We start from the raw sequence: 24,668 nt of genomic DNA, 5'->3' as shown, positions 1-24,668 counted from the left end.
CATTTCATGCCTATGATCACCTGCTTCTACTTCTCTATATATAGAGACATCTTACCACTTTTGCTTCACATCTCTATCTAACACCTTCTCAAATCTTTTAGTATCAATATCTTCTATTGATAACCATATAAGAAGATCAGAAAGATGGCATGCCACAATATTATGATATTGAGTTTGCTTGCTGTCACTTTTACTCTGGTCATTGCCTTTGAGCCTAGTCCTCTGCAAGATTTCTGCGTTGCTGATCCTACTAGCTCAGGTTTGGACATTAGCCTATTACCATTGCTCGGTTCCCAATTTTCACCATAATGGGCTTTCTTTAATTTTCATAATGTAATTAGTTTTTTGCTTGTTCTGTTTTCTTCGTACTGATAATGTCTTAAAGACTGAGTTTGGTTCTTTCTCATTTTTGTGCTTTTGGCAGCCCGAGTTAATGGCCTTGCTTGTTTGGACTCTAAGCTTGTACAGGCCAACCATTTCTTTTTCAGTGGACTCCATGTGCCTGGGAACACATCGAACCCCCTTGGCTCTAGGGTTACTCCAGTCACTGTAGGACAACTGCCTGGGCTGAACACCCTTGGCATCTCCTTGGCCCGTATAGACTATGCATCATGGGGTGTTATTCCACCACACACTCATCCTCGTGCAACCGAGATACTCACAGTCCTACAAGGGAAACTCTTTGTTGGGTTTGTGACCTCCAACCCGGACAACAAACTCATTTCAAAGGTGCTTGGTACGGGAGACGTGTTTGTGTTTCCAGTGGGGCTTCCTCACTTCCAACAGAACATTGGCACTGGAAAGGCAGCTTCGCTCTCCACCCTGAGCAGCCAAAACCCAGGTGTCATCACTATTGCAAATGCTGTTTTTGGATCAACCCCGCCCATTGCTGATGATGTTTTAGCCAAGGCATTCCAGGTAGACAAGAGTGTAATTACTCGTCTGCAGGCACAATTCTAGAGTACTGAGTGAGAACCACATGAAGAAGAGACTTTATTTTTCTTGGAGGCCAATTCATATGCAGAAGTTTGTATTTGTTATGTTTAATTCTGTTATTCAGGTTGCAGCATGTATTATTCAGAATTAATATTCATATGATTGATTTGAATGAAACACATTTAATATTGATTTCTTGTGACCTTCCCCATTGTCTCTGAACCCTAGAACATATTAATATTGTTGTAGAGCTAGCTATCGGAAAAGATCTGCGAACATCCAGTGTTCATTTATGAAACCTCTTTCCATCTAAAATTAAACATTAAATTAGTTACAAGAGCGATGTTATCTTTGTAAGAATATCAAATGATAAATTAGAGATTCTTCCCTTGAATTACAAATAAATAAAATTTACAATTTTGTTGACAATTTTCTTATTTGAGAAATTTTGTATGTACAAATTTTTGCCATACTCGACGGGACAATTTTATCTCTCATCTCTTCCTTACAAGAAATTTTATACTACATCATATGGAGTCTTGAAAAAACAAATTTGGTCATCAAGAAATCAAATCTACACAATCTAATCCAGCCAAAGTTGTTGGAACCAAAACAAATTTAGGTCCCATGACTTAGAGTAGAGTGAAAAGTTGTTTCATTCCATAAAAAAGGTAAGTTTTTAAAGCAACTTCTCCCAAAAATCCAACAATCTCAAAACAACATGGTTGAACAAGTGGAATCACACCTAGCCATGTCTTAAGAGGCAACTATAAAATCTTCTTCTACTAAAAAAGACAATGAGTCTACCAACGGGTCTACACTAGCATCTCCATGCAAGAACTTAAAAGCAACACAACCAATGACAATTGATCATGTTGCTTGTTCTAACACCATCATGCCAATCATGATGACAAACTCAATTTAACTAGATATACAAGAGCAAGTTGCTTAAATGGTTAAGCAAATTGAGGTCCTTACCAAAATTAGAACAAAAAGGATGTCAAAATGGTTCCTCTCGGGCAAAATCAGAAGTATAGAAGAATCAAGCCAAATGGCTACCCATCCATCTATAGGATTTCCACTAAAAAAAATCCTTCTCTTATTATTGAGGGTTCTAATGCACAAGAAACCCATTCAAATCTTCAAGTTTCTCTAGAGGAGTTGATCTTAATTTGTTAATCAATTAAAAGAATTCATCCTTGAGGCTCTTGGGAATAAGGATGAAGATAGTGTTTTATCTTCTCATAATTATGTTAAGCCTTATTGATAAAGGATTGAGCAATTAAGAGTGCCTATAAGTTTTCAACTACCGAAATTCCAATAATTTGATGGCAAGAGCAACTCAAGACAATATGTCACTCATTTTGTGGAAACCTGTAACAATGCAAACACTTAAGAGGACCTCCTAATCAAAGCAATTTGTTTTCTTATTAAAAGGAAATGTCATTGATTAGTACACCGACCTCGAGCCCGACTCAATAGGCAGTTAACTTGAGTGAGAGTTCTTCAATCATCTTTATAATAGGCAACACATTATAAGCATGATAGAACTTACAAATACTCACCAATGAAAGAATGAACCTATCATTGGCTATATAAAAAAAAATGGAGAAACCTAAGTTTTGATTGCAAACACAAGTTAACCGAAGCTTCAGACATTGAGATGTGTACACAAGGAATGCATTGAAGTTTATGCTATATTCTTTGAGAGGATATTGAGTCTATGCTGAAATTGTTAGGAGGTTTTGACTTATGGATGTGACCTTAATATGGTCATATATTCCTTATAGATTGGGTCACTATTGATAGAGGTTGGTGGCAACAAGTATTCTTGATAAACACCTCATGATATTTCATGAGATTGAGATAATATGTTTGCTAGAAAGTTTGGATTACTCAGTTTCTTGGCCTTGGATCTCGTAGATACATGCATCTATTCCTAGGCTTCTCTAGATCTAAGAAATGGAATATAATGACTACAAAAACCATTATAGAATAAAGATTTAGAGATTAGAAGCTCATACTTATGATCTAGATATTCCCAAATCGTTTCCAATTCAAAGAAGATGTTGTGGGTGTCGTAGAACTCGTTCACCCAAAGATCTTCCACTCAAACTCTCTCTTTATGAATCTTAACACGAGAATGATGGTTTTCTTTCTCATTAGAGGGTGGCTAGGGTTCCTCTTTTTGGAATCTCAAAAATCTAAGTAGAAAATCTAAAGCCCTAACCCCTAAGGGTTTTATACGTGTACTATTTACCTAAATCATATTGGTACTTAATAGAAAAGCAAATACTATGTTTCTATGATGTCCCGGCCTGAGCTAGTAGGATCGGCTACGCAGAAATCTTGCAAAGGACTGGGCTCAAAACCAATGGCAAGACTGCAAGTAATAGCTAGCAAACTCAGTGTCATAATGTGGCTTGCCATCTTACTCTCCTGTTATTGTAATCAACTGGTCAGAATATGTATGCTGTAGTATTTGAGAGTGAGTTATAGATATGAAGCATAAGTTGTAAAAGTCTCTGCATATAGAACAAGTGGAAGTAGATTATCGACATGAAATGGAGAAGGAAGGAGTCATCAATGGAATAGCCGCCGGTGCAAGATCCCAAGTTTATTGAAAAGGTCAGACATCTTCAAACCTGCAGGCTAACGAGATTCTAATAGAAATTAGTCATATGTAAACATTCCTTGTCGTCCAAAATGGTTTTCTATATATTATATATGCGGTAAACATATATAAAATCCAAACATTTGTGTGTACATGTATGTATACACTAGCCCTATACAATATGCGCGTAACATAACATCTAAATCTTTTGTGTATGCATGTGTGCACTAGTGCTATGTATGTATATTGAAAAATAAAGTTCAAAAGTTTGTGTATGCATACATATATAGATATAAGTGGATCTAATAAAGTTGGGTGGTACATATATAGACTGTATAAACTCGAGTAAAAAGAATTAATCGAGCTCTTTCTGAAATAAGATCGAATTTTATATTCATCTTTTAAGTTTCAAGCTAAACTTATTTATCTATAACTTCCAACAGACTTTCTTTGTTAATTAGAAGGTGCTCAAATCTCAAACATGAAATATGAAAGATGCAGTCCGTGCTTTGGAATTGGTGTCTTAATGATGACACCCCTTAATATTGGAATGAGTTTTTCTCTGCTCATGCTACACATGAATTCATGATCATGTATACATTACAAATCAGTTTAAATCTATACATTGCCTATGACTGATTCATATGAAAAGGGTGGTGGGTTTTATTAATTAGCACCAATTCAATAGTATGCCACGTGGCAAAACATCCTTAATATATGATCATATGGGAGAGGATGTCTTTATCCTTAATATATCCTCGAGAAGTTTCTTGCAGTGGACCTATTATGTATTATATTAACTGAATCTTGGATTTTCTGTTCAGCACAATAGTGTGGAGTAATTATTAAACATCACAAGTACATCAAAACCAGCATACATTTGGTTTAAATACATGTCCTCACGTCATATAAAAATACATATATTTTCAGTATCTAGTCGGCTTGGTTTTCAGATAGCAAAGAATTTTTCAAAGAGGACCTTAGTTCGGCAGCTAGCTAATGTAACCCTTCAAAGACTTCTTCTCTTCTTTATTTCATGCCTATGATCACCTGCTTCTACTTCTCTATATATAGAGACATCTTACCACTTTTGCTTCACATCTCTAGTTAATACCTTCTCAAATCTTTTAGTATCAATACCTTCTATTGATAACCATATAAGAAGATCAGAAAGATGGCATGCCACAATATTATGATATTGAGTTTGCTTGCTGTCACTTTTACTCTGGTCATTGCCTTTGAGCCTAGTCCTCTGCAAGATTTCTGCGTTGCTGATCCTACTAGCTCAGGTTTGGACATTAGCCTATTACCATTGCTCGGTTCCCAATTTTCACCATAATGGGCTTTCTTTAATTTTCATAATGTAATTAGTTTTTTGCTTGATCTGTTTTCTTCGTACTGATAATGTGTTAAAGACTGAGTTTGGTTCTTTCTCATTTTTGTGCTTTTGGCAGCCCGAGTTAATGGCCTTGCTTGTTTGGACTCTAAGCTTGTACAGGCCAACCATTTCTTTTTCAGTGGACTCCATGTGCCTGGGAACACATCGAACCCCCTTGGTTCTAGGGTTACTCCAGTCACTGTAGGACAACTGCCTGGGCTGAACACCCTTGGCATCTCCTTGGCCCGTATAGACTATGCATCATGGGGTGTTATTCCACCACACACTCATCCTCGTGCAACCGAGATACTCACAGTCCTACAAGGGAAACTCTTTGTTGGGTTTGTGACCTCCAACCCGGACAACAAACTCATTTCAAAGGTGCTTGGTACGGGAGACGTGTTTGTGTTTCCAGTGGGGCTTCCTCACTTCCAACAGAACATTGGCACTGGAAAGGCAGCTTCGCTCTCCACCCTGAGCAGTCAAAACCCAGGTGTCATCACTATTGCAAATGCTGTTTTTGGATCAACCCCGCCCATTGCTGATGATGTTTTGGCCAAGGCATTCCAGGTAGACAAGAGTGTAATTACTCGTCTGCAGGCACAATTCTAGATTACTACTTAGTAGAATACCTGAAGAAGGAGACTTTATTTCTCTTGGAGGCTAATTTATATGAAAAAGTTGTTATATGTTATTCACGGGATTGCAGATTGTATTGTTCAGAATTAATATTCAAATGATTGATTTGAATGCAACACACTTAATATTGATCTCTTGTGATCTTCCCATTTGTCTCTCAACCCTAGAACATATTAATCTTGTTGTAGAGCTAGCTATAGCAAAAGATATCTTTTGCGAACATCCGTCGATTACAATTTATATATATGCTATGAGAAGGGTGTGCATGGCCACTCAAAAGATACGACTAATTTATGATTAATAATGCTATTTTTTCATTAACAGATTTTGCTAATCTTTTCTTCCTCTGCAGTTTAATTTTAGAAAATTTGTTAGGCTCATATCCGGCTTTACCACTTAAGTATCCATTAATCCCATAAAATAAAACATCTAATTCTATTTATTGGCATACATATAAAACCGTTAGACAACATATGCCATTCATCTAAGATCTTATTTATTTAACATACATAGTCTAAATTCGGTATCCAACGGTTGAGGTGGAGCTATAACTTTGGCGGTCCACAGAAATCGGTCCATCAACTTGAACAAATATGAGAAACCCACCTCCTACTCTTTCTGAGAACATCTTCCATCTGGGTCGCCTTCTCTTTTCTTCCTCCCAACCTTACCACAAAGGAGGAGAGAAAAAGAGAAAGATCCAATTCTACTTTATTTTGGAGAACCGCTCCTCCTTTGTCCTCAGGTTTGTTAATTTGTTGAAATATTGCAGTAAGGTTGTGGCATTGTATTGCATTCCCTTTCTGAAAAATCCATGATATACTGTGAACAAGCTCTTCAAAACGTTTATTTGAAAAACACACTAGCATGATATGTAAATAATTCTTAAACTAAAAGCAATTATATGGATCATGAGTCAGTATTCATGTTTCAACGAAGTTGTTTGCTTTATGTACAGACCTAGCCAATCCAAACACATCCTTTTTTTTTTTTTTTCAAGCCATGAACCTTGAATTCCAATTTCAAAGGACCAGAAAAATAAAATGGAAAGAAATCCACCTGTACAACTGTTCGGCAAAGTTCTCTCAAAAAATAACCTGGGACTCAAATTGTTTTTTCTTTTCCTTCCCTGGTTTTCTCATCAACCAAACAGAATGATACGGGAAAAAACCATTGAAAGGATGAGAATCTTCAACATTGAATGTGATTCTAATACTTAATTTTGACACTTTTCGTGTGTCATTGCAATGCACTGTGTGCTTCTTTGGTTGTAGATTGTGAGTTGCTTATTTGATTGATATTCATTAATGCTTTGCTTAATCTTGGGATAACAACGTGGTCCTTTGGTTAATATAAAGAAAATATGGATCAGTTGTTATAGAGAGATATGCAGTTTTGAAATCAGGATATTTATCAAATGGCTGGGAATGTCCTAAAATCTTAGTTGTTTAAATGTTCCTTGATTAGCATGTCATAGTTGTAGAGGGACTTTCTCGTTTCTGAGCAGCAGGTTCAATATCATTGTTTCTAGTGCTGTAAGATGATTGTTTGTAATGAATGAGGTATCTTAAGGATTAATATCAGAGACAGTGTCTGTTTGGATTGGATTAAGGATTAGATTTTCAACATGACATTCAAATTTGCACTCCTGTAGCAACTTTCCAAATTATCTTCTATATAGTATGGAGTTAAAACTCCCTCATAGTGATTGATCTTCTTTTGGGTTATAGTGGTGACTCTTTCTGTATGAGGAAATAATATAGACATCCATCCCTTGGAATAATTTAAAACTAAAAGATGAATGTGGATGTGGATAGTTTTATTTTTGGGTGTCTATTTTGTATTTCATATCAGTAGCTTCTATGCAAGCTCATACCTAGATTTTCTTATCCATGATTTGCATATGGGCATTGTAAGGATCCAATTCTAATCATATATATATTGTCCACTTTGAGCCCCTTAGGCTCAAAACAAACAATATCTATATGGTTAAAAGTAGTTTGTTACAAATGGTATCAGAGTTGATCTCCAACCCCAGTGTAAGGGTTTGTTTGGCCCTATGAGAGATGTATGTTTGTATTTGCTCACAATCCCATAGGATACAACGAGAACATTGTATCTGCATGAGATGGGAGTGATTGTGATATCTTATATTAGATAAGAGAGAAAATTCTTAGTGTTATATAAATGAGTTCTTTTTAACCTTTTAGACATGTTTTAAAGTCATAAGAGTCCCTTGGGCCTAGAGCGAATAATATCTACATGATTGGAGACTTGTTGTTACAAATGGTATCAGAGTCAATCTTTAACCCTAGTGTGAGGGTTTATTTGGTCTCGTGAGGCGTGTTTGTCTATTTGACCCTACAATCCTATGGGACACAAGAAGGAAGCGAGGGTGATTATAATGTTCATACATTAGATAAGGGAAAAAGTTTTGGGGAATATATAACGATAGACTCCTTTTAACCTTATAGACATGTTTTAAAGTCGTGAGAGCTCCTTTGGGCCCAAAGTAGACGACATCTATACAATTGGGTGTGGGTTATTACATTAAAGTCGTGAAGACTTATTGGGCTTAGAGCGGGTAATATCTATATGGTTGGAAGTGGGTCGTTACAAATGATATAAAAACTTATATCCCCAACCCTAGTGTGGAAGGTTTGTTTGGCCTTGTGAGAGGTATTTGTTTATATGGCCTTACAATCCTGTAGAACACAATGAGAACATTGTATCTATATGAGGGAGGAGGAGGAGGAGGAGGAGGAGGAGGAGGAGGAGGGGGGGAGATATGACTGTGATATCCCACATCTTATAGGAGAGAAAGTTTTTTGCGCTATATAAGCTTGAACTCTTCTTAACCTTGTAAACACGTTTTACTGTGAAAACCCCTTTAGACTCAATAGGTCATTACAAACTCTAAATTTACTTATTCATCTTAAAAAAAACAAAACAAAACAAAACAAAAAGCTTATCTCCATAGGAAAATAAAGTTTAAAAAAATATATATATCTTGCAAATAAGGCAAAGAATTTGTACATCTTGTGGGGATTCAAAGTAAAAAGTTGTAATAGGGGTGAAAAGAGGGAAGTAGTGAAGAACATAAATATTTTTGAAAGGTTGAATTTGCACCTCTCTTTGCTGATTGTTTTCTTTTCTTATATATATTGTTACAATGTTGAAAAAAAATAAAAAATAAAAACATTACATACTTTCTCTTCATAGAAGAGGGAATATTAGTAAGTGAAAATTTCCTTCCAGCCTTGATTTTCCACATTACAAATATGGAGAGTAGTTTTCCTTATTGGCAGATTGCATGCTGGCAGATTTTCATTATCAGGATTGTATGATGGATTGCATGCTAGCATATTGCATTATCAACTTCTCACGTAGAGATTCTGCTTTGGCATGGATTGTATGCTGGCTGAGTTGGAGTTTCCTTTATTAAGTAGATTGTTACATTACATGTATATATTTTATCAAAAAAAAAAAAAGTTGAAGTTTCGTTCATTCTCATCATTCTAACTATGCTTAGTATAACATGATGATCATAGATGCAAAGATTGATAAAACTATATTTGTAGTGAGGACAAGAGGACTAAAGGAGGAAACACCATCTAAGATGGTTCTCTAATGTGTGAAATGGGACCGTTGGATATGCCAGTAAAGAGCGAGTGGATTCAATGACAAGAAGATGGTTAAAAAGAAACTTGTTTGAAATTATAAGAAAAACATGATGGCGTGTGACTTGGTGAATGAATCGGATTGCCCTAGATAGAGTTGCATGCTAGAGAAGGATTCATATTCCAAGTAGAGGGATTCAAGATTTCTTGACTGTGGAATACATTACTGTGGAAAGTTATTCTACTTAGTCAAGATCAATACAAAAATGCATGAAAGAATACAACAGAAAGTATCAGAATCCTATTCTTTATGAAATGTAAGGTTCTATCAGGCTCTGATTGGAGAAAGGAAAGAGATACGGAGAACAAGATTTCAGAGGAGATTGTACAATCATTCCAAAGGTTCTTTTTTAATCAAAATCATAAATCTTATGGTCCATATTATTTTTAATTGGCCAACAAAGCCTCTTATTTTCCATTCTCCTTTGCCTGAATTAATTTCAGTATCTTTTATATATGTTCAGTTGGCTTATTAAGATTGCTGTGTAGTTCACTGGTTTTCTGAATGGTTTCCAATTGCAGGAGAAGGTGCCAAGATGGTCTCCAAGGACTTCACTGTAGATTTGAATAAGCCTCTTGTTTTTCAGGTCAACTCCCTTCTCTGATCTTTGTATATGGTTCCATTCAATATTTTAATTTGACTCCTACCACTGAAACCTTCATCACAGGTTGGCCATCTTGGAGAAGCTTATGAGGAATGGGTTCACCAGCCTATTATTAGCAAGGAAGGGCCTCGGTTTTTTGGGAGTGATATTTTAGAGGTACTACTCTGATGATAAATCCACAGGATTGTTAATAGAGCAGTAAATGCATATGAGTTCTTTAGTCTTAGTTTTTGCATTAGGATCTTTTATACCTGTCCTGAATATATACAATAAAATCTTTATAAAGTACATCATCTCTTTCAACTCAGTTCAAGCCATTCGGACATTGAAAGCAAAAAGGATGGGAAAATCTCAGATTTGAAAGTGCTCTCTGTGGACACAAATGATTAAAGTTATGTTTCTGATAACTTTCTTGTCTATGTTGGTGGCTTCCTTTTGACTCCTATGGAACTTGAAACTTGAAACAGAGCACGACCCGCACAGTGTGGTGGGTCATTCCACTTGTTTGGCTCCCAGTCGTGTGCTGGGCAGTTTCCATGTCTGTCCGCATGGGCCTTCCCCTTCTTCAGTTGGCTGCAGCTGTGGCTGGTGGTATCTTCATATGGACATTTCTGGAGTACACGTTGCACCGCTTTCTTTTCCACATCAAAACAAAAAGCTACTGGTTAGCACTCCCTCTCAGCTGGAGAATTTTTTTCTTCTCATTTTTATTGTTTTCAATTCATAAATTATATTCTATTACATAGTTTAAACTAATCACAGGGGAAACACCATACACTATCTTCTTCATGGCTGCCATCACAAGCACCCTATGGATGGACTACGCCTCGTATTCCCTCCTGCTGCTGCAGCTATCCTATGTCTGCCAGTATGTTCCTTTCGCTCTTTCAAAGTATGCCTTCTTGTTTTTGGTCTCTTCCATGCATTCTTCTGTTTCTGATTCATAATGGTCTGTGATATCTAGTTCTGGAACTTGATGAAACTTCTATCACCTCCATCGGTTGCTCCTACTTTGTTTGGAGGGGGCTTGCTGGGATATGTTATTTATGATGTCACCCATTACTATCTGCACCACGGGAAGCCATCGAAAGGGATTACACAGAACATGAAGGTAACTAAGCCAAAAGGGGAAAAAAAAAAGGACATTTCTTCTGTTCTTTTTTCAGCCAAAATGTCAGTTTTCATGAAGGATGGTCTATGAATTCATTGTGCTTGTGTTTAACAGAGATATCACATGAACCATCACTTCAGAATTGACGATAAAGGGTTTGGGATCACCTCCACATTCTGGGACAGGGTGTTTGGAACACTTCCTCCCGCAAAAGCTGCTGAAAAGAGTAGATGATTTTACTGCAAAGCTGTAGAAAATTCTCCATTAGGTTCCCAAGGTAATGAATTGATTCTATCAATCAAGGAACCTGGCTGGCAAGGATGTCATGGTTACATTGTAATAGCTTGGCCTTTTGTAGCATGTTTTCTATCTTTGGTTCTCCTTCTCGTTCTTCTATACATGATATCTTCTTTCAGAAACTTTTTCAGTTTTGCCAGCTGGTGGATTAGGTTCGTTTCAAAAGTAATACTTTTGGAAATTAACTTAATGACTTAAAGTCACTTAATAACTTAAATAACTTAATTTAAATTATTAAACAAATTAGATATATTTGATAAATTAACTTAATACCACAACTTATACATAAAAATGATTTTTAAGTATTAAGTTAAATTATTAATATCGAATCTTTTTTATTTTATTTATCAATATTTAATAATAACATATTTAACAACTATAACTTCTTATTAATGACTCATTTTTATAATTAATATTTTAAGATTACCTTATATATCTACAATACTCTATTTATTGTTTAAAATTAATAAAAATAATATTTATTAATTAAAATTAATGATGATAATTATTAATTACGATTTATAAGAGTAATGTATCGATTTTATTAAGTAAATTTCACCAAAAAACCTTAATATTTAAAAGTAAAAAATAAGTAATAAATTTTAATTTAATAATTTAAAAATAATTTAACTTAAAATTAATTTAAATCATTAAGTATTAAATATTACCAATCGTGAACTTGATAAAATTAATATTAAATTTAAATGCTCTCACAAAATAATCATCAAAATGCCTTTTTCCTATTTGTACACTTGTTCTTTTTTTTTTCTTTTTTTTGTGGTTGTTTTTAAATACCATGTTAGCGTCCACATTTTTTTTTTCATTTTAGAACCACAAGAAAATACATTTTCCCCATGAATTTCTATTTAATATTTTGTACTAAACTTCTCTTGATTTTACTAGCAACTATCTTTTTTTTTTATTTTCTTTTTTCTTTTTTTATTTTACTATTAAATTTTTACTTGTTATTTTTTTTAATCACCAATGGTCATGCTTTAAAATGGTTAGAAATGAAATATTAAATTAAAAAAAAATAAAAGATAATGAAATAAAATAAAGAAATAAAAATATTATAAACATAAAAATAATATAACAAACATTTTTTATTTATTTATATGCTATAAGATTCACAAAATAAATAAATATTTTAATTAGTATTAATCTCTAAAATTCGTTATTAGCATGCCTTAACCTCTAAACAATAAAACCTAATTTCTAAATTTGAATGCTCAATTGTCAAGAATATTATTATTAGGATTTTAAATTATTAAGTATATCATTTGTCGTATAGGATGATATTTTTATTTCTCATCTTTTTTATAAATATTTTTATATTCACTATTATCATTGATTGCCCAATGTATTATCATTTCATGTCATGGTAATAATAAATCATTGTATGGATGCTCACACATATGATTGCTAAAGAAAATGATGAATATTATAACCTTATTTATTTGAAATAGTACATCATATAAATCAATATGTATTAACCAACCGTCTAATAAACCGTTGTAGTATTATGAGCAATACAAAGGAAATGATAGTAATAAGAAAGTTAAGAATCATTCTCATCATATGAGATCGATATGTCTAAACTCTTAGCTTGTATGGACGTGTGTAGATAGGAAAAACCAATCCCTTTAATTTCTAAAAGAGATGTCCAAGGTTTAGCACTCACCTAGGCTTAAGTTCACAAGTATCCCCACCTAACGACAAGACTCAAACTTTATTAAAAATTATTTCCAAAAACTAATTTTTTATTTGTTTTGGAATCATCATTTAGTCTATTTATTTTAAAGGAAAAAAAATTAAGAAAAAAAAAGACATGTCCATTGACCATAAATGGATTCAAATGATTAGATTGCTCGATAAGATGGTATTAGTTGGCACCCCACCCAACTCGAAGATCTATGGCCTCTACCAAACAAGTGAATAGAACTTTAGGATTTTATTAAACAATCAATGAATACTAAAAGATACGAATATTTAATAAATATAAACGCATATAACAACATGATGGAAGGAAGCAAGAAATTGAACATGTGAAATGTGTACACAAACCAAATGAATGTAAATCATGTATCACCTTCGGAACCTATTTTTACAATTCATATCAAACTTTGGATTTTAAAGAAATTAAACTTAAATTTTAGAATAATTAAAGTATATAAATGAACAAATGAAATTCAAAATCTTGCCATAATGATAAGAAAGATGTGGATAAACATAAGTCAAAATTGAAATTAAAACCCATGCTAATATATTAGAAATTTGACATTGGAGATGGCTAAAATCAATACCAAAATGCTAGATGAAGTGATGGTACATGATCATTTTAATATGTCAGGCTGGTATCACCTTAGACATAGTGCTATTGTCACTTGAAATTGACATTTTTTGTCATGGAACATCAATTCGATAGAGATTTAAAACTAGTAATTGGTGTCAACTTCAAAATAATACCAAAATTTGCATTTTGATACCTCAATCTTCATCATTCCAAAATCAAATTCAATTTCCAAACTAATTAGAATCTTATTCTTAGTTCAGATCCAACTTTTAACTTGTCTTTTAATTAAAATTTGATGAAATTCGAAAGGGTGCAACATTGTCATAAAAAAATGGGAAACCTAAAGATCTTACCATGATGTAGCATACCGTTAGGAGTTTTACCATACTAAAAGAAAAATGTGAGATTTACCTATTAGAAACCTCAAAACATCATATGTCCTATTGTCACCTGAATGCTTCAAGTTTGATGGGCACAACTCAAATACTTGTTAGAAAGTTATTACACCTAACTAATTCCCTAAGCAAACTCAAAATGAATAAATATAAATAAAACCTAAACTAAAAACAAAAACAAAATGACCTAAACCTACTTTACCTATTGAATTAAGGAAAATGCATGCATTATTCATTTGGAATCTCTTCATCTAGGAGATGGAAAGTTTCCTCCATGGCCACAATCGTTCTTTGAGGGAGCTTGAGGCAATGATCTTTCATCTTAAACTTATAGCTTTTTTTGGAATTGACTAGGCTAGCTAACATGGTTGAAAATAAGGACTTCCTTCTTGCTAGTGTGAACTTCCTCTTTAATTCCCTTTACCGTGATGTAATTTTAACTTGTCTATTGCTATCTTCCACCTTTAATAGGGTTCTTCCTTCAAAACTCTAAGGTTACACTTCCCATCCATCCCATGTCTTTTACATTCTTTTGAAGGTCTCAATAGCTCCATTCATTGCATTTTTTTTGGGTGTAAAGACTAAATTAATCTCTAGCCCTATGTTCTCCAAGGCATAGTTAGGCGACTTCTAGATGAAATTAAGTCTCCATTCAATAAACTTCCTCACTCTCTACCTTCTCATAGTTAAATGATACTTGCTTAAGTTGAATACATTAAACTCCAATATCATATTATCAAAAAAGAGTTGCATTACCCTATTTTGATAGTTAATGAAGGCATTTGTTGTTACCAAAAAAGGTCTCTCATGAATGATTGACATGAAATTCACTCCCTTTCCTAGTGACTCGATGTTTAGTACCACAAAATCTAAAGGATAATAGAACTTGTGAACTTAGTAACACATCTACCATCACTCTTCTTGGCACTTGGATAGATCAATCAACCAAGGATAAGATCATGATAGTGGCTTGGAGTTCTTTTAATCCTAGTTTCATATAGATGGAGTAAGGTGGGAGATTCACACTAGCTCTCAAGTAAGTAGAGCCTTTTCCACATATGTATCTTATATTTGCATTGAAATAATAGGGCAACTTGGAGCTTTGTTCTCAATGATCTCACTCACTTGCTTAATAAAGAATGCCCTTTTGTTGAAAAACAAGCATTTAAAACAATTTTAGGATTTAGATAATAAGATTAAAATGCTTATACCAATGATTTGGATGCTCCCAAATCAATTCCTTACCGTAAAGAATAAATTCAAAGTCACTAGAAGTCTTGTAGACCATGATCTTATACCTAACGACTCAACTTCGAATCTTGGCACTTAAAAAGATGGAGTTTAGAGGATAGAGACTAGGGCTCTTTTTTTTTTAGAATGTAAAGAATAGTGAGTGGGAGAAGAAAAATAAAACCATAATCCCTAAGGATGCATTTATAGGGTTCCTACCAAGCTTAAGTGACTTGAGCCCCCTTGGGCTTGAATCACTTAATCTAGCTAAAAAATGATCCTAATTAATTAATTTACCAAATAAGGTTGTCTAATTAATCAATTAATCTAATCCCGAGATACCATTTACTAACTCTTGTGCAACCTTACGAAATTACCAAAAAGCTCTTATGCACATAAGTGAACCAAAAATCAATTCAACCATCATAAACCATGTCTCACTATAGAGAGTCAATTCAACCAAAAATCAATTCAACCATCAATCCTGGTATATGGGCTCAAACAAGGACCATTGAGACCCATAGGATAGTACTAACTTTCTCATAATCCAATTTTGAAGTTAATTCAATATCTCACTATAAAGAGTCAACTACACTTCAGTACCATATGTAAATAACAATGAAACACTTAGTGTTTAAGTATGTAACCTACTATCCCTTGTATACAATCTCCCCATGAACTAGTATTTGTAATCTAACAAAGTGAAAGCTACCAACCTATCAAGATTTCAAATTCTTCTATAGTGTGATCAACTTACATATCTTAGTTCACAAAGAGCTTATATCAAGTTTCACTTATGGAACTACTACGACCATAGTTTACTTAAAGACACCTCCTTATGATCATCCAAGATGACATACTATCTTAATCTTATGAGATATCATGATGCCTATATTGAGAATACCTATTACTACTAACTTTCATTCAATAGTGACTCAATCTATAAAGAATATATGATCATTTTAAGATCTCATTTGTAGGTCAAAGTCACTATTAACTTTGACATAAGCTCAAATTCTCTCAAGCTTGAGAGATAACACTACATAGCAACTTGGTGAAGTCATGACTACCCAATAGCTTTATGTCACGACTCATCGTAGGTCTTGTCAAATGTATAACCATATGAACTAGTGCACTTGCCATGAGAAACCTATCTTGATGGCTAAAACCAATCATCCTTCTAATTACGAGGTAATGCACCATAACCTCAAATAAATTTCCTAAGTCCACAAACTAATTGTGAACAAATCATCTACTTGCAAGAAACTCATGACTTAGATCCTTTATATAACTCCTAATGCACCCAAGTCATGTACATTAATGCAAGAGATATAGGCCAAAATGCTTATGAGGTACAATGCATGAAATAAGGATAGATTAAAGTACATTTGGAACTTTATTAAAAAATAATAAACTTTGAATTTGTTACATCATATTATACTTTTAAGGCCCTATCCTAACAATTTTATCTTGTTCCAACACTTCTAACATTTCTGAGGTCTTATCCCCTACCCTGTATCTTTGAATTTCTATAGGAAATGGTAAATGGTTCGTAGATTTTCCTTCTTTATGCTCGCTTTGACTTCTTCAAGCTTCTCAAATTCTTTTTTAACTTCCATATCTACTTCCAAGGTTGAACCATTCTTTTTAGTACCACTATCTTCTATCATTTGTTGCTTAGACCTTTTATATCCTTTTCTACTTATAGGTATATATGATCCCTATCTTAGATTCTTCATTTCTTACTTCTAAAACTTTGCATGCTCCCCTTAAGTTTTGTTATAGCTAAGCAAGGAACTTGTCTTTTTCTTAAGGTATACTTGCAATGATTTGATTTAGAGTTACTTGAATGTTTAAGATTGCTTGTTGATTTGTGATTCCCAATTGGTGTCTCAGCGGATTCATATCCAGCTAGTACTCTTTGATTGAGAGAGTAATCAACAAAATTTATAACCTATTACACCATGAACTAGGGTAGCAAAGACAAATCTACTATAGCATAGTGGCTCTAGGATCGTTCACTGGGAAGGGTTTTCAACTCACAACTGATACCAATTCAAAGTAAATTGGTGCTTTTTCATTTCAAGTTTAGCTTTAAAAGAAAACATAAAGATGTTTAAGTGAAAAAAGTTTGGTCTTAAACTAACCAAAAAGAAAGTAATAGAAATTACTTATGAAGAAAAACATTCCTTGGAGGTTTAGGTTCACATGGGAGATTCCTCATGCAAAAACAGAGCTTCGGTCATTTGGTTCGTTTCCTCGCATTAGAGAATTAACATGTAGTCAATTCTCTAACTGGTGCTGTACAGAGGTATCCTTTAAATGGATTTCAGCTCTAATTCCCTCTCACTGATACAATTTGCAATGACTCATCGTGCCTCTCACCTAGCATTTTCCATTCAAGGTGATCTTTAACTTTGGACTTCCCTTCTCAAGCTCGTAAGAGATAACTAATGGATGTCTCCTTGGAGTCCAAAAGCTTACCAAGTGTTGGCAATTCTAGAAAATCCTACCTCCAAGTCACTTCCCAAAAGCTCGCAAGAGATAAACAAGTGCATCTCCATGGACGGAGATCACGTGCCTTACCAAGTGTTGGCTCAAGTGACTTGAAGGTGTTTTAAGTTAACTAAAAATATAGAAATCATTAAAGGAACACACTTTCTCTTCATTAATGATTGAAACCACAAAGCTACTAATTCATGCACTTGGAACCTTTCCCGGCTACCTTAACTCCAATGAACTAAAAGTCTAGCCACTCATTCTCTGAGGAAACTTCCTCAGAGCTTGTTTGGCTAGAAAGAAAACTAACGAGAAAACAAATATATCAAGGAAAAACAGAGCAAGTGCTCTCTAAAATATATTTCTTCCTTCTACTGATTACAAAATAGATCACATAAGAGATGATCCTACATGATCTCTTTGTAGAGAAAATTACAAACTATATATATGAGGTTATTCACCCTTTTTCTTGCTTAAAGACTAAGGAATCCTATGATAGGTGGATTACAAGGAGAGTTTGGGGATTTAAACAACAAATATCTAAAGCAAAATATCCCAAAATATCTTCAACATGTCGGTCGGAAATATCAGGAAGCTTCAGGAGAACACCGTAGCTGTGCATGTCTGACCGGGTAGGTGCTACCAGTGGATCCGGATATGTCTGACCAGAGAAGTTGAAACGTCCTCCTCTCCCATCCGACTATGAGATATCCGGATGTAAAAATGTCGGCGCACGGAATTCCGGATGTGAAAATGTCGACGCACGGAATTCCTCTCCTGGTGGACTGAGCTATGCTGCACAAGGGGGACCGTCTGCGTGTGCAAGGTGTAGGGACCCCTTTCCCGGATGACACAGAGTGCGCAAGGATATCTGGATCAACTCCATCCGGATTTCCCAAGAGATCATGCGGCGCAATGCTAGCCGGCGCAGCTCCATCCGAACGATAGCATATACTATCCGGACATGTTGTCCGGATGGAAAACATTGACTAAAGTGAGTGAGTGAGTCTTGCTACAGCCCACGTTCCGCCGCTCTCCAATGGTGTGTCCGAACGCCCTGTCCGGACATCTTTACCAAGGATTCCAAAGAATCTCTCCTCAATCTCTGATTGCTTTGGTGATCAAAAAGCTATCAAAACACCAAAACTTAAAACAATTTGATTAGAATTGATTGCAAGGGTCCTTAATATGTTAATTGGGTTAAAAGGTGATAACTACTACTCAAAAGTGTTTTAAAAGAGTTTATTATAAGCTATGAAATAACACTTTTTGAGTAGTAATCACTTGCAATATCTAAACATTAATCTTAATCTTCATTAATCTTATCATGGCATTGGATCAAATGTTCCATCATGTTCTCGAGGATTGACATAGATGATAAAATTTGTCCTTGTTATTCGAAACCGTGAAGTGCAAATCTTTATTATCCACTACCTTGGTAACTTGATATTGATTGGCATGTAGTTGGAATTAGTCATTATTATTACTTCTCCATAACAAATTTGAATAATTTCTCCAACCTCAATTATAAATATTAGAGAATAGAAAGTTATTCATTGGTTATCTAAAAGGTCCAATAACATTAGCATGCTCAAAGAACATGTCTTCTATAGTGGGAAATGTGAGGTAAAAATGCACCTCATCAAATCTTCTACTAAGTGTAGCAATTTTTGCTTAAAAATCAAATCCATCAAGTAATGCATACACCCGACTAGCCTTTGTCTTATTCACGCCCCTATCTCTTGGTTGAGTAAATTTGCTCCATATCTTTTATATGAGTATAAGGATTCTCACTCTAGTCCCCCTTTGAAGATCGATAGTAGAGGAACTAGTTAGGGTTGGATAGTCACATGATTCTAGTTCTATAGTATTGTGAAACATGAAGGTATGCTTAGGCATGAAGGGTTTAGATGCTCTCTTAGTCTTGTACCCTTGAAAAGCCACCTATGGACTATTGTGGTTGTTACTATTCACATCCTCATTATTTTCCATAACTAGTTAAGATTGTTGTCTTGTCCTCTAAAGTCTACTTGAAAATTAAATCTTTCTCCTAATCAAGCATATAATGAAGGAAAATTGGATTAATTAAAATAACTATACTAAGAAAATTTAAAAATAAATAATTAAGAATGATAGAAGTAACTTGAAGAAAAAATAATATCCTAAGTTCATAGAAAGGAGATAAATCCTAAAAACAAACTAAAAATATTAAAGCAAAGCAATTCATTTTATCCTAGTTATGATGGTTGTCAAACCCCAACAACGACGCCACTTTCTTGACCTTGAATCTTTGTTGTCCAAAATACCAAGTTTGTTATATATATATATATATATACTAACTTTTGCTAAAGAAAAAGTCACTATTACTCTTATAGTAGTGCTTTAGGTATCATCCTTAGGGATTGGACTATATATATATACTAACTTTTGCTAAAGAAAAAGTCACTATTACTCTTATAGTAGTACTTTAGGTATCGTCCTTAGGGATTGGACTATGAAAATTACCAAAACTAAGCTAAAGTGAATGCTTTTACCTAAATTCCTAAAGGAAAAATATTGATCAAATATTTGAATGAATTGAAATAAACCTAATTAATTAGAAAAAGAATTATTGATATTAATTCATTTGATTAAAGTTTGGACACTCCACAATCCAACCTCAGGAATAGAAATTCAAAGGGAATAAGGGTACTCAAGTTATGTTGATCTTAGGGTTTTCAATATCGTTTTTCAATCATGATCAATCTGAGTTCTATAACTTAGAGTTGTGTTTAAAACCTAATTTTCCTTTTTATCCTAATTTGGAATTACCATTTGATGAATGGAAATCAATTTAAATTCAAGTCTTGGCTTTTAGTCCTTATAATTTCTATAGTTTTGTCGAATGATGGGTAAAGAGAGAGAGAACCATGATAATTAGGGATCAAGGTGTACCAAGAATCCTTGATATCATGTAGTGATCTACCATACTACCTTTTAGTTCAAACTAACATGGAGAGTACTGCAATCTCATTATTTATGCCTAATACACTTCATTAAATCATCATTTATTCATTTATCCTAACTTATAACTCTAGATTTTTTATGTTTCAGATCCCAGGATGATTTTTTAGCTTTCAAAGAAGTGTTGTCAAATATATAATCTATAGAAAAAGTTAAGGGAAAAAAAAACACTATTGAATCAAAAGAAACTATAAATAATGATAAAATTAATTTCAAAACAAAAATTAAAAATTAAAACAATTTTCAATATCTTCTCCTTGAAAACCTTGATCCAAGGTGTCAAAACTCAAATCTAATCTAATTCCCCTAAACCTTAAAATAATTGAATTTCAATAGTAAATAAAATCCCTAAACATGTGGAACTATTTATTCTAATAAATTACATTAAAATATCCAAAAATATCTCACTTATAAGTGAGATTTCATTTATGTTGGAAACATTTTTTATTTTATTTTCATCGTCACTTGAGTTATCCAAACATGAGAATGGATGAGAAAAATAATGAGATGTTCATTCTCACATACCAAACATGACCTGCATGTTAATAGTGAAAGTGATCAATCCTAAAAATGGAACTCCTTACTTGGTAACATTAATGTCAAAGATCCTAGTTATATGTTTAACTTTGATATGAAGTGGTAGAATGTACCTAAAGTGGTCCCACTTACATAGTTTAAGGGCTAAATTTAAAGAAGTATATTAATTATTGTCTTCGAAAACCTTTTAAGTTTCAAGCAAGGTAATTAATTAGAGAGGGCCTCTATCTAGTAATAATAATCATAACATGCTTAAAGTAGACTTGATTTTTATGATACTAGAATACATTGCATAAATAGTAGGCTAAAATATGTTAATTGGCCATACTATAAGAGGATTTGGAACTCAAGAATGTTAAAGATAATCTTAAGAGACTAATAGGTTTCACTTTGTTAGATTACAAATACTAGTTCATAGGGAGACTATATATAATGGATGAAAACTCATAGGCCCGAGCACTTAATGTCTCATTATACATAGGGTACTGGAATACAATCAACTTTTTATAGTGGAATGTTGAGTCAACTTTAGAATTAAATTTTAAGGGAGATAGTACTATTCTATTAGTCCTAATGGTCCTTATTCAAGCTCATATACCTTGTTGACACATTTTATGAGGATTAGATCGGTTATAAGTTCACTTATATGCATAAGGGTAATTTAGTAATTATGCAAGGTTGCACAGGAATGATTAAACAATATCTATGGATTAGACTAATGATCAATTAGAGCCTTATTGGGTTAATTGATCAATTATGACTCTTTTTAAGCTAGATTAAGTGACTCAAGCCCAAAATGAATTCAAGTTACTTAAACCTACTAAGAAACCTATAAATACCCCTTATAGGGTTAAGGTTTCATTCTTCCATTCTCCCCTATCACGTTTTAGATAGAGCTTTAGCCTTAACCTTTAGAGATTTCCACCATCTGTATTCTAAAGCACAAGGATGAGTCATCGAGTGGAAGATCTCTAGGTTTTCGAGGTCATCTTCAACACTTAAAATTTAGTTTTGAGAACATCAAAACCTAAAGGTTAGATTTTTAATCCTTAAAGATCAAATTTTTAAAAATCGATATTACTTCCATTGCGTGGATATAAGATGCCAACATTAAGGTATTAAGGGATGGCAATAATAGGAAAATTATGTAATCTTAAGCCACTTACATTGACAAGCTTTTGGTCAAATATGTGATGTAGTATTCCAAGAAGGGTTTGTTACCCTTTAGGCATGGAGTTCTACTTTCTTAGGATTAATGTCCTAAGATAGCTAAGGAGAAAGAGTGCATAAAGACAGTACCTTATGCCTCGACAAGATATTTGCTTCATTATAATCCAAGCCTAGAACATTGGACAATGGTCAAACATGTACTTAAGTATCTTAAGAGAATAAAAGATCGTATGCTTGTGTTCCATAATAACAAGTTAGTTGTACCCATTGGGTACACAAATTTAGACTTTCAGTATGATAAGGATTCTTGTTGATTTACCTTTGATTTTGTATATACTCTAAATAGTGTAGCTATTAGTCGGAGAAATGTGAAGCAATCTTGTTTTGCTGACTTTACTATGGAAGTCAATTATGTTGCAACCTTTAAAGCTACAAAGGAAGTCATTTGGCTTAAGAAGTTCTTCATGGGACTTGGGGTGGTTCCCTTGTTTGTATCTCCTATGACCTTATTTTGTGATAATAAAGAGATGGTGGCATATTCTAAATAACTAAGAAACCATTGGAAAGGTAATCACATTCAGAAAAAAGTACCATTTGATTCCTAAGATACAAATGAGTGTTATAACAATGAAAAAGATACCTTTTGTGAAGAACCTAATGGATACTTTTAGCAAGACTTTATCAAGTAATGTTTTTATAGTCATAAGGATAGCATAGATATCAAATATATTCCCAATATGCTTTGAGGGTTAATGAGAGATTGTTAGAATAAAGCCTTTAAAAGCATAATATGATGTAATAATAATAGCTTTATTATTGATTAAGAAGATTCTAGTTTTCTTATACTATCTATCTTATCCATGCATTAGACTTTTTGAGCATTCTAATTTGGAATCTCTTACATTGTATATGAAAGGTGCATTAAAATTTACAAAAGATCTAAGTAATAAGTTACTTGCAAGTAAATGATTTGTTCACAATTGGTTCATTGACTTTGACAATCTATTTGAAACTATAGTGCACTACCTCCCAATTGAGAAGATGATTAGTCTTGGTCATCAGGATGAACTTCCCATATAAAGTATACTAGTGTGCACGGTTACATATTAAATAAGACTTATGGTGAGTCATCATATTGGTTATTTAATAATCATGATTTGACCAACTTACTATACTGTATGAGTTCTCAACCTTGAAAGGATATTGAGTTTATGCTAAAGTCTTTAATGACTTTGGCCTATGGGTGAGATTTTAAGGTGGTCATATATTCCCTATGGATTTGGTCACACCATTAATGGAGGTTGTTGACAATAGGTATATTTAAGATAGATACTATGATATCTCATGCGTTTGAGACAGCATGTCTCCTTAGGTGATCCCAAAGATATGTGATAAAAAAAAATTATGGTTATAATAATTCCTTAAGTAGAATTTAACACATATTATTGAAGAACTAAAGTATATTTATCGATCACATAATAAAAGGATCTAAGACTTAAGAATTGTAGAGATAATTTTAATGGATATATAACATTCACTTTGTTAGATTATGTATACCAATTCATGAGGAGCTTACATACAATAGATATTAGGTCACATACTAGAGTGTAGTTGACTTTCTATAGTAGGATGTTAAGTAAATTTCATAATTAAATTCTAAATGGGCAATTATTTTTCTATAGGTCTCATTTGTCCCTGCTTGAACTCATATTCCTTAACGACACATTTATTGAGGGGTATTTGGGTTCATTATACACATGTGTGTATAAGTGCATTTTAGTAAACATGTAAGGTTGCACAAAAGCTTGTGAATGGTTTCTTTAAACTAAGTTAATTGATTAATTAAAACCCAATAGGACTAATTAATTAATTAAAACCCAAGTATGTTAAATTAAGTGATCCAAACCCAATATGAGGTCAAGTTACTTGAGTGAAGCCTATATAAACTTCCCTTTAGGCGTTAGAGCTTTACTCTTGTTATTCATTCTTTTATTCTCCAAAGAGAAAAGAGCCTTAGCCACCACCTCTTTGTGTGACCTCCACCACCTTCAGTGCCAAGAGTAAACGAAGAAGAGTTATTAGACAGAAAATCCATTGGTTTGCAAGATCTATTCTATTCTTCATTGACAGGAAATGATATGAGAATATCTAGATCCAAGGTAAATCATCGTAAACTCTATGTCTATGTTTTATATATATATATATTTATATATATTGCATTTTTTTTGTTAAATCTAGAAAACCCCTAGGATAGTTTAGATGCATCCTACTTGATCCAAGG

General features: G+C 33.6%; 3 protein-coding genes across 4 annotated transcripts; all 3 read left to right on the top strand.

Moving 5' to 3' along the window:
- The first annotated feature begins 90 nt into the window (after nt 1-90).
- On the top strand, nt 91-1,061 carry LOC117924352 (putative germin-like protein 2-1). The gene is made up of 2 exons (XM_034842964.1): nt 91-259; nt 425-1,061. The coding sequence occupies exons 1-2, from the start codon at nt 145-147 to the stop codon at nt 958-960; spliced, it is 651 nt and encodes a 216-aa protein (XP_034698855.1). The 5' UTR covers nt 91-144; the 3' UTR covers nt 961-1,061.
- A 3,610-nt stretch (nt 1,062-4,671) lies between these two features.
- On the top strand, nt 4,672-5,672 carry LOC117924358 (putative germin-like protein 2-1). Its single transcript, XM_034842973.1, has 2 exons — nt 4,672-4,839; nt 5,005-5,672. The coding sequence occupies exons 1-2, from the start codon at nt 4,725-4,727 to the stop codon at nt 5,538-5,540; spliced, it is 651 nt and encodes a 216-aa protein (XP_034698864.1). The 5' UTR covers nt 4,672-4,724; the 3' UTR covers nt 5,541-5,672.
- A 565-nt stretch (nt 5,673-6,237) lies between these two features.
- LOC117924214 (dihydroceramide fatty acyl 2-hydroxylase FAH1-like) lies at nt 6,238-11,385 on the top strand. 2 transcript variants are annotated; one of them, XM_034842800.1, is made up of 7 exons: nt 6,238-6,312; nt 9,770-9,834; nt 9,916-10,008; nt 10,320-10,516; nt 10,615-10,720; nt 10,817-10,963; nt 11,078-11,385. In XM_034842800.1, exons 2-7 carry the CDS (start codon nt 9,784-9,786, stop codon nt 11,195-11,197), a joined length of 714 nt encoding a protein of 237 aa, XP_034698691.1. In that variant the 5' UTR covers nt 6,238-6,312; nt 9,770-9,783; the 3' UTR covers nt 11,198-11,385. The 2 variants fall into 2 exon arrangements, with proteins under 2 accessions (XP_034698691.1, XP_034698692.1); XM_034842801.1 differs by lacking the exon at nt 6,238-6,312 and adding an exon at nt 9,424-9,589.
- The last annotated feature ends 13,283 nt before the right edge of the window (nt 11,386-24,668 follow it).

This window comes from Vitis riparia, chromosome 10 (assembly GCF_004353265.1).
Source record: "Vitis riparia cultivar Riparia Gloire de Montpellier isolate 1030 chromosome 10, EGFV_Vit.rip_1.0, whole genome shotgun sequence".
Lineage (NCBI taxonomy): Eukaryota > Viridiplantae > Streptophyta > Magnoliopsida > Vitales > Vitaceae > Vitis > Vitis riparia.
Note: the sequence above shows the minus strand (reverse complement) of the source record. Positions and strands in the feature narration are given on the sequence as shown.

Excerpts from the sequence above, each read along its gene's own strand:
- LOC117924352 (XM_034842964.1), top strand. The coding sequence starts at position 145 with ATGGCATGCCACAATATTATGATATTGAGTTTGCTTGCTGTCACTTTT. Across the intron at positions 260-424 it reads TGCTGATCCTACTAGCTCAG|CCCGAGTTAATGGCCTTGCT; the intron begins GTTTGGACATTA and ends TGCTTTTGGCAG.
- LOC117924358 (XM_034842973.1), top strand. The coding sequence starts at position 4,725 with ATGGCATGCCACAATATTATGATATTGAGTTTGCTTGCTGTCACTTTT. Across the intron at positions 4,840-5,004 it reads TGCTGATCCTACTAGCTCAG|CCCGAGTTAATGGCCTTGCT; the intron begins GTTTGGACATTA and ends TGCTTTTGGCAG.
- LOC117924214 (XM_034842800.1), top strand. The coding sequence starts at position 9,784 with ATGGTCTCCAAGGACTTCACTGTAGATTTGAATAAGCCTCTTGTTTTT. Across the intron at positions 9,835-9,915 it reads ATAAGCCTCTTGTTTTTCAG|GTTGGCCATCTTGGAGAAGC; the intron begins GTCAACTCCCTT and ends CCTTCATCACAG. Across the intron at positions 10,721-10,816 it reads CAGCTATCCTATGTCTGCCA|TTCTGGAACTTGATGAAACT; the intron begins GTATGTTCCTTT and ends TGTGATATCTAG.